The 10,353-nt window shown below is 39.0% G+C and overlaps 1 protein-coding gene across 1 annotated transcript; it reads left to right on the plus strand.

Annotated features, from left to right (window-relative positions):
- Positions 1 to 1,363: 1,363 nt before the first annotated feature.
- On the plus strand, positions 1,364 to 10,353 carry LOC119882211 (cathepsin K-like). Its single transcript, XM_038692200.1, has 5 exons — positions 1,364 to 1,541; positions 5,808 to 6,026; positions 7,526 to 7,691; positions 9,159 to 9,267; positions 9,471 to 10,353. The coding sequence occupies exons 1-5, from the start codon at positions 1,383 to 1,385 to the stop codon at positions 9,568 to 9,570; spliced, it is 753 nt and encodes a 250-aa protein (XP_038548128.1). The 5' UTR covers positions 1,364 to 1,382; the 3' UTR covers positions 9,571 to 10,353.

The following is a 10,353-nucleotide window of genomic DNA, read 5'->3' on the forward strand; positions in this document are numbered from 1 at the left end:
TGCAGCTCTGGAAATCAATAAGCATTGAGCCCTTTCAACTACAGTCTGAACAGTCTCACTGTGTATCCAAAGCACAAGCTGAGATCCAGCTGCCATTAGCAAATGTAGCTAGTAATAATTGATCTTTCTGCTCAGCACATTCATTAGGGAAAGTTCTGCTTCATTCTCCCACATTCCCACAGTCTCACATTACACATGAAACTAAACGTGCTACATTTTCAGGTGTGTAGTAAAACTTTCTGAAGTAAAACTCCTAAGTGTCAGAGATCCATAATTTAATCAGCAGTTGCGGCTTTTAGCTGCTGTCATCTCAGCAGTTTATATGCTTCTCTCATGAATGCTGCAGCCCACTGAGGTCAAACAAAATGGGTCTGCTGTCCTTAAATCACCTGTTGTCAGTGACTTGTATGGCAGAGTGGGTCATGACTGACGGTTGTTTTTGCATCAAGATGCCGGATGAACAAGCTGTACATAAAAAATTGGTGGAAAGTAAAATGCATAAAATACAACACGCCAGTGCTTGGGCTTATTTATTAGTGACAGGAACATGTATACACATTCAAATTCTGGATAAATGACCAATTTCATGTTTATGTAGAACAGGTGGTGGGAAAATGGTGTTTTCCATTTTCATTTTGACTGAAAGCACTTAAGTGAAATGAAAGAAATTAACAGATGGTCTGTATTTCTTCCGTTAATGATCTTCCTGCTTACAGACTGAGCTGTAATGAAAGCACTGGGGCATTCTGATGATAGTTAATGGCAGGATTCTTTTAAAGCAATTGCTAAATATCGTATAACCAGCTTCACTGTGAAAGCCAGCAAACTACGCAGGAGTTACTTATTTCAGTTCCTCTTTTGCTTTTCATATCCTCCTCGTCTGCTTCTGCTTTATTGGCATTGTTTTGTAAATTGTGTAGATTTTTTATTTGCACTTTTATGCCTGCATAAGCATGGTGTCCCTTTTTGGCATTGGCACAGTACAGAAAAATGACATTTCACTTTGGAGTAAACTGTGTTAAACCCACCTTTCCATGAAATACTTTTCATCCTCCATCACCCTGCTGAAACAAATCCTCCTCTCATATCTCCTTTTACTTTTGTTCTTGTCTTATGTCTAAAAATAAATCATATCTGCCTCTCTTCTCTTATCTGTCTCAAAACATTTCTGTCTCACAAAATTCTTCCAGGCAAGGAAAGTTTCATACCCTCCGCTGTCAGGGTGATACAATCTGTGACCCTTAACTTCTGGACTTCTTATTTCTTGTAATGTTTTGATCAATAAACTCAACCTGCTGTTGCAATCTTTTGTAAAGTATCTGAATGAAAGCATCAGAAACATCCCCAGAACATGATGCAAAATGTTAATTGTTTCTCTGTCCATGCAGACGTCAGAGGAAGTGGCCGAGAAGATGACCGGCCTGCTGGTCCCGATGGACCACGAGCGCAGCTTCACCATGGCTCTGGATGACAAGGTGTCCAAGCTTCCCAAATCTGTTGACTACCGCAAGAAGGGCATGGTGACTCCAGTGAAGAACCAGGTCAGAGATCATCTAGCACTAGCACACATCTCACCCCTCGTGTATTTAGTAACCACTACATGAATTGTTATAACATAAAAATTGTTCCTTATTATATCCAGTTCATGAGAGCTTTGAGATTTAGTTGTTTTTTGGTAGACAACCAGCTGCACACAAAACAGTGTAGTTCAGACATACATTTGTCCTTGAAGCATTCTCTTGTAAAATCAAAATATATTTGAAATCACTTCTCGTAAAGTCTAAACCTCACCTTTATGAGGCAAAAAGGCCTTTTTTCACAGCAGGCATTTTGACTTATCATAGATTATTATGGTGTATGAAAAATGTGATTTATTTTCACAAAAGTGAGAACGTTTTTTTTATACACTCTATTTTGATTTAACAAGAAAAAGACTTGGACGGATGAACTGAAGGTGAATGCACATCTTGTTAACTCCCCCACCTCCGTTAGAGAGCAGTCTATAAGCTTTTCAATACTGTCTCAGAAATTAGGAGAAACTGGCAAGCATGAGCCACAGTAGTCAAAGATACTGAAATCCACAAAAAGAAATGTATTCATGAATGTAACCAGTCTTCTTAAGGTAATGCTGGAAAATCCCACAGGTCGAATCTGTTGAGTCTTACACAGGTGGTAGAAGCTGATAAAGTTCAAGTTAGTTCATGAATAGGGAAGTGGAAGAACCTGTTGGTAGACTCTATTTCATCTTCACATGTCTGGCAGAAAGGAGAGATGACAATTAACTAAATCAATCATCAGAACACAAGTTATGACAACTGAGATCACATGATAGAAGCATTACATTTCAGTAAGCACAGCGACCAAAACAGACCTGGAACATGAGATGACATTAGACCCAGACTGAAATTACTGTATCATAGTGCATTCGAATGATATCAGAAACAATGTTTCGAGAAGGAGGAAGTTATTGTATTGTGGAAGCTGGCATGTTCCTGTCGATAGTTTTCCAGGTAACCGAAATAGAAGATAGTTATCTACAGATAATAGTTCAGCTGGGTTTTGGCATGTGACAGTGTTTGTTTGAGGTTGGGAAAGGTTCCCAGGGCTGTTTATAGGCATGTTTGAGAAGGAAGCAAAAAGCTTCATTGATTTCTGCAGTGAAATGTGGCTGAAGCAAAATTAATGACATTAGTGGGAACATATAACAAAATGATAATGATATAACGAATGTAAACTGTGGAAATATTAAAAAAGAAATGTGATTTAAGCACACGAACATGACAGAAATCTACAATTATCAGCATATAAAAACTATGAATAATAATAATGCAGAACAATTATTAATATGTTGATATTTTCACATACAAAACTTGTAACTTCATATTTTTCAGCCTTTAACATGTCCTGGACATACAAGGTTTGCACCCAACAGCTTAATGCGCTAATTTGAACGAAAATATTTAAAAACATTCTCCAACATGTGCGAGTGGTGCTGTGGCCTTCTCCAGAGAGCAGCAGCATTGACTTCAGAGTATGTGGTGAATATTTTCGCTTGTCAAAAAAGACCAAAAGCTTTCAGAAAAATACCTGAAAACAGCCTCCATTTTTCCCCCAGTTGCAACCTTACTTCATGCTCCATAAAAGCAAACAACCCCAGTTAGAGTACAATCACGTATCATGCCGGAGGAAACAGTCTGTTCTCACTGCCAATGGTCTTTGAAAACAAAACAATGGGTTTGGTTATTAGATGTAATTAGTCATCATGAGTGGAATGGACAGCCGGGCCTTGTTTATGCAAAAAAGAGTCGAGCAGAACAGGAAGCACATATATACATAAGTATATAAATATGGCATACACCTGTGCTTTCTGCTAAAAGGCAGATTAGCAGCAGAATGATGCATGAATGTCAGTACTAACCCTGAAGCTCAGGAGGCTCAGCGTGGTTAATAGTCAGTTTACAATGGAAATGTTCATGTGCTGTTTTGCTCTACTTAATATATAATGTTAGTCATTTGTTTTTGCTTGGGTTTTGTTTTTACCGTGATGCAAACACCTACATTATTTTGTAGCCAACATTTATTTTGTCCACAAGTAGGCATCCAGAAAGAGATATGCAATTTTTTTTTTACCCTGCACAATTTTTTTTTAGAAACATTTATTTTAGCTGAATTTAGAAGTAGTCAGGATACATTTAAGCATGCAATTTATTTATTTTTATTTAATTCAATTGTGCATTAAAATGCAGTATTTTGTATTTCAGTTTAAATATAAATAATCCCTGTAATTGTAACGCCAGTTTATGTGTCAGATGTTATCGCCCTCTGATGGATTAAAATCAAACTGCAGCTATAAACAGGAATTATTGAGCTGCTCCTGTGCTTCCTTTCGTCATGAATTATGCAGCAGACTGACTGCACTCTGTGCATACAGAGCTCTGATGCTTCCTCCCAGCTCCTTTTATGATGACTGAATAGTGTTTTGATGTTTTGTTTGTTTCTGGCAAATTTCAGCTATACCAGAGCTCAAAGCCACCTTCAGAAAACCCCCCGTGATACTGATGCGATTACATATTTACAAAGTTTTTAATTGGAGCAAGTCAGAGCAGCAGAATGTCAGAATGTTTTCCTAGAGGAGGAACAGCTGAGGTGTTTTAACTCGAAGGCAAGAGTTTATAGTCAGACAAGGACAAGTTTTACCACTTTATGACTGAGAGAGCATGAACACAGAAGCTCTGTTCTTCAGCACAGACCAGGAATCCAGTTCTTTAAGGAAAACAGGTTTAACATACGGGAATTCATAATAATCTCTATCAGATGTGAACTCAAATAGCTACTAGTTAGTTTGGGGCCTGTTTAAATTGGCCTTCAGGTAAGTCAGTGTGACATGAGGTGTACCTAAGATACTACATGGCTAAATGTAAGTGGTCACCTGAACATTACACCCATATGCGATTGCTGAAGATGTAATACCAGTTTTCAACCAGATGTTGGAACCTGGCTACAGGTATTTGCTCCTATTCAGCCACAAAGGCATTGGTGGCAACACTGACACTGGTGATCTGGTCTGGCTCATAGTTGGTGTTCCAGTACATCCCAAAGGTGTTGGATGCAGTGTAGATCAGGGCTCTGTGCAGACCAGTAAAGTTCGTCCATACCAAGGTGGAAATATCATTTCTTTTATGTAGCTGGATTTAGGTACAGGGGCCCTGGAAAAGGAAAGCGCCCAAAGTTGGCATAAAGGACACTGTTGTCTAAAACAGTCGTTTACAATCTTTTTCTGCTTGTGACCCCTTAAAACAAAGGTTACCTGTCAATGCTGGTTACATTTGACAGTTGGTTTTTACCAGTTCAACCAAAGACTTTTCCCCCCCTTTATGTTATTTTTTTGGAAGTGGTAGGAATAATGACAAGAAATACTAATTCACGTAGTAATTCACTTGATAGAAACTAGGCTAAATAAATCTCACCAAAACCGCCTTGGCTAGTCTTTCCACTGTTTCAACAATCATCAGTTATAGTATGGTCAACATAAACCCTTAATTCACAGAATGTCCACATACTTTTGGCCACACTGTGTATTTATGGTAGAACATAACATGCATGTATAAAATAACATGCTCAAAGTGAGTCATTTAACTGGGTTTCAGTGGAGCGCCGCACTGTCCCATGATGATGTGTTGTCAAAGCCTGCCTCCCAGTGGACAGACAAGGGAAGACACAAACTAGACAGCTTCTTGTTTTTTCATGTCACATTAATCAGTTTGATTTCCCTGGGGGGGTTGAGATGCTGTTGATTATTGATTAATCTGCAAATTATTTTCTAAATGAATCATCTGGGATATAAAATGTCAACAATACAGATTGTTTTTTTTCCAAAAGTCCATGGTGCTGTCTTCAGATGACTTGTTTTGACTTACAAACAATTCAAAACCCAAAGATATTCAGATCACTTCAAAATCAGACAAAGAAGAGCAGCAAATCATCACAACTAGGACAGTTTTGGCATTTTTGCTGGGGAAAAATGTGACTTAATGATTCATTCATTTTCTTTCTATCAACAAATCCATTCACTGATTGATTGTTTCAGCTCTGATCCCAACCAGCTGTGTTCTTTTTTCCTTATAAATTAACACCTGGATAAAAATACATTGAATTATCTTATCTTTATTCTTCTTTTATACCATCTAAACAGCCACATGTCTTTGAGTCAAAACTCGTTTTTTCTTCAGGTTTTCATGCATTTTAGTTTTTCTTGCTTCATCAAACTAAACCCCTCACTCTCCTCTCTTTCATCATTCTACTCACAGGGTTCCTGTGGCTCCTGTTGGGCCTTCAGCTCAGCCGGGGCCCTGGAGGGCCAGTTGGCCAAGCAGACGGGTAAGCTGATAGACCTCAGTCCCCAGAACCTGGTGGACTGCGTCACAGAGAACGACGGCTGCGGAGGAGGCTACATGACCAATGCCTTCAAGTACGTGCAGGAAAACGGAGGCATCGACTCTGACGAGGCCTACCCATACATCGGAGAGGTAAGAAAGCCTCACTGCCATACATATGAAGTTAACTAAGAAATATCATATTATCCTAGACTTGTGTTTAGTCATCAACTATCATGTGTCCTGAGACTAGGTTCACCACATTCGTGAACATTTCATTTTTCTTTCCTGCCACGTGTTAACACTTATTCCCCTGCTGTTGTTGGTGTAACATCCTGTTCTGTGGCCACAAATCACAACTAAAGCAAAACTTAAAAACGTGATGATTGTCAGGGAAGTTCTGGAGTTATAAGCATATTTTTCAAACAGATGTGTATCATGATACACGTTTTTAGATTCAGGGTGACTTACACAGATTCTATTAATTTGGGGGGGTCTTGCAAGAAACAAGCCGAGGTATCCTTACTTTCAGCCCCAAGAGTCAGTTTGTTTAAACCAATATAAAAACATGTAAAAAGTGTAAAAAAGTACTGCAGGCAGATTTTGTTACCTTTGGACACAGCCAAGCTAGCTCTTTCCCCTCGTTTCTGGTCTTTATGCTAAGCTAAGCGTTTGCTGGCTCAGCTTTGTATTGAACCATAGTATTAATTGAACGTACAAGCATGAAAGTGTAATTGAAGCTAATAGTGTTACTCCCAAAACTGAACTAATCGTTTAAGATGTTAGTTTTAAATTACACTAAATACCCAGCAGTCTTACTAAAAACAAAATGACAACAACTTCCAGAAATCAGCTGCAGACACAGACTGAAACCACAGTGGTCAACGGTTCCTCACTTGGCTTTCAGGATCTCACACTTGGGCCAGTCACATGTCAACACACAAAGAAAAAAAATCACCCCATTCAAGTGTGACATTACTGGAGGTGACTTAGCAGAAATGATAAAGTAGAACGTCCTCCATTTTCTTACAGAGCAAACAGTATTTCCTCCTTAGTCATCTATTAAAGTGAAAAGGAAGTACAGCTGTCTGGTAATGATGTTTGCCCTTTGTTTGGATACCAGGAATGTACTGAGGCTGTTATCAGACACGCCATGTGAAATGTGCACGTGACAGTGAAATCACAAGGTTCAACATTTTATTTTAAAGGCCATTTATCTGACCTTTGTTTTTTGTTAATGAATTATTCGTTTGGACTATAAAACATCAGACAACAGAGGAAAATTCACAATTTGCCAGAGCCTAATAGGACGTCATCAAACATCTTTTTATTTTGTCCACAACCCCAAAATATGCAATTTACTTCAGTGTTAGACAAGGAAAAGCAGCAAATTTTCACATATGATAACCAGGAAACCTTCAAATGTTTGGTGCTCTGGTTTTTATTTGATTTTCTCTGGCTCGACTAATTGATTAATCGAGCTCTACATCTCTGTACATTTGTCTTTGTTATTCTTCCTTTTTTTATACATACCTTAGAGCATCTTAAAGTATTTAGGGTGGTACCAATGACCACACTGTGTGTAATTACCTGATGTCACATTAAGGAATATACATTTTCATTGTTTTCCTTTTCCTTTGTCTTGTGTGCAGGATCAGCCGTGCCGTTACAATTCATCAGGCATGGCAGCCCAGTGCAAAGGCTACAAGGAGGTCCCAGTGGGCGACGAGCATGCGCTGGCTGTCGCACTGTATAAAGTGGGTCCAGTATCGGTGGGCATCGACGCCACGCTGAGCACCTTCCAGTTCTACACCAAAGGTGAACTGTTCAGACTTTTTTTTCTGCTAACAGGCACAAAATTACCAATCCATTTTTATGATATGTATTATTTCATGCAAGTAGTTGGTAAATGAGACAAATGACAAATGAAATGGTTATCCATTCCATGCTGCTGCAAGCCTGTTAACCAGGTCTAACCAGACAAACCACATCACACCAATCTTCCGTTGGCTCCCTGTGAGGTTCAGGATTCATGTTATAGAGCCCTGCTCCACGCACTTAACTGAAAACTAGAGGTGATCGTGCATTTAAAGTGGTGGCGATTTTATGTTGTTGTTGCTTTTGTTTTGTTGTTGTCTCTTATTATACATTGGCTTTATTATTCTTTATTGGCCTTATTATTTATTATTTATTTATCTGAAGGGTGCCATATTGAATAAACTTTACTTGGCTATTTACTTACATCACAATATGCTACTTTACAGCAAGCAAAGGTGACTGGATTAACACTCACAACACATTTTGTGATAGGGATTTTCTTGTTTAAGAAGAGTGTAGTTGAAAATGTGCTAACGCGATTTAAAGGTCCATTCCCATCAATTGTAATTATTAGCTCTTTAATTATAGATGATTCTAAAAGACTATCCTTTTCTACAGCAGTGAATGCTTCTCGATGTAGCTCAACTAAAATGTCAATAAGGATTTCATTTTTGACAGGGCAGTTGTAGTTTTCCATACAGCAGCAGGGCACAGTGAAAGAAGTTTGTCAACTTAATGAGAAGTTAGAGGTGTGCAGCCTGTCGCCTGCAGCTCTTCATCTAACAGATCGCTGTGGCGTTTTGTTCCATTACTCCCCGACGTATTTCAAACTGATGACACTGACAAGAAAATGACCAAAATGGCCATTGTCTTGTTTTGTAGATGAATTTTTGATGAACGACCGCGGTTAGCTCTAACCACAGAGACAAATGCTGTCAAAGTGAAGCAGCAGCAATTGGATGTTCGGTTTGCATTAGTAGTAACTTAATATAGCTCTGATACAGTTTAAAGAGAGCAACTAGTAAACAGTGAGGCTGATATTACTGAGATAAAACTGTGCTGGATTACATGCATGCAGCATTCTCATGTGAATGCCTTATATTTAGGCAGGTAATCTGAACGGTGTGAATGGCTAAATGTAATATATCGGGAGATAATTACTTTATGTTTTTGATAATTCAGGATTTTTCCACCAGAATGTTCTTCCTAGCAGTGTGGAGAGGTCTTTAAAAGTATTTTGACTTTAATGTTGGGAAATATAGAAAATAAAACAAAACAGTTAGCTGCATAAATAAAACAATGAAAAATGCATCACCATTTTAACCTGATTCAAATTAATATTCATTTTCAAAAAGGGAAAGCAACATAGAAATTGTATTAGCTACACGTGTATTACATGTTGGTTCAGTGCTATACTTCCAGGATTTATCCTCTTCGCCTCACTCTTCTTCTCCTTGCATGGCCCAGGTATTTACTACGACCGCAACTGTAACAAAGACGACATCAATCACGCCGTGCTGGCAGTGGGCTATGGAGTCAACACCAAGGGGAAGAAGTTCTGGATTATCAAGAACAGGTGGGTCATGTCACCTGGCATCAGGTGGCTCATAAGGCTGCCAAAATGAAACGACAGGTTCTTTATTAGTATAGTGTTGATTTGATGCCTTCTGTAGGTGACAAACTGATGAGCTGGAATGCTGTTGACTCCTGGCGATGCTCAGCCACTCTCATGTCTCTTTCTTTCCATCTGTTTCCTCATCTTTTGTCTTTCCCTGACAGCTGGGGCGAGGGCTGGGGCAAAAATGGCTTCATCCTGATGGCACGCAACCGTGGCAACCTCTGCGGCATCGCCAACCTCGCCAGCTACCCCACTATGTGAAGAGACTAGCGTGAAGCTCAGAGGAAGACAAGGGTGGACGTAGGGGCTTTGCTCAGACTACTACACACACAAATACACTTGGAAATGTACACAGAGTTCATTCCAACATGTCAGCAACCACTACAAAAAATTAATGAAAGGTTTACCTTTATCATATATATACATATATATCCATATTTTGGATTATCCATACAGTAAAAATAAATTAATGTAGGACTTTTGGAATGAACCTTCTCCAATGATAAAAAGTGTTGGATCCTAATGTCCAAAAAAATGTCTAAATGGGACGTTTGGTCATCTTGAATAAATTGAAGCACTTTAAAACCCTTAAGTCTTTCGGTTTAATCTCCGAACCAGCCGACCTCCACTTTTGTCTGCTTCATAAAGAAACACATACAGTTTTAGTACCTCCAGGTGTTAGTAACCCTACCCTACATCACCGGTTGGCTTTGCGTCAAAGTGCCAATTTGAATCTACAAACCTACCAGGCACAACCAACATTTCACCGGATTTGACTTGTAGTCAGTGACAGTTTCATTCCCTAGCTTTAATTACAGTTTGTGTGCAAACTAACAGAGTTTAGATTCAGTGTGACAGGAAACATTGCTGGGCAATGGGACCTCCTCCTTTCCTGTTGACGCAGAGTCACTTCCTTTAGAATTTTAACCAGTTCTTCTCTTGATCGTGTCGACTTTTGGTGTTTTTGTTCTGTTCAGCACTTTTCTGATGATCAAACGGTAAAGTGATGTTTTCTATGATATTGAATAAAGGTTTCATTTTGAA

Source organism: Micropterus salmoides, unplaced genomic scaffold, assembly GCF_014851395.1.
Source record: "Micropterus salmoides isolate LMB-PRFRI ecotype aquatic unplaced genomic scaffold, ASM1485139v1 Ms_hic_scaffold_2983, whole genome shotgun sequence".
Classification (NCBI taxonomy): Eukaryota; Metazoa; Chordata; class Actinopteri; order Centrarchiformes; family Centrarchidae; genus Micropterus; species Micropterus salmoides.

What these genes read in the sequence shown, in the direction of transcription:
- LOC119882211 (XM_038692200.1), top strand. Translation starts at nt 1,383, where the DNA reads ATGCAGACGTCAGAGGAAGTGGCCGAGAAGATGACCGGCCTGCTGGTC. An exon ending in CCTACCCATACATCGGAGAG is followed by an intron (nt 6,027 to 7,525) that starts GTAAGAAAGCCT and finishes TCTTGTGTGCAG; the next exon opens with GATCAGCCGTGCCGTTACAA. An exon ending in CTTCCAGTTCTACACCAAAG is followed by an intron (nt 7,692 to 9,158) that starts GTGAACTGTTCA and finishes TGCATGGCCCAG; the next exon opens with GTATTTACTACGACCGCAAC.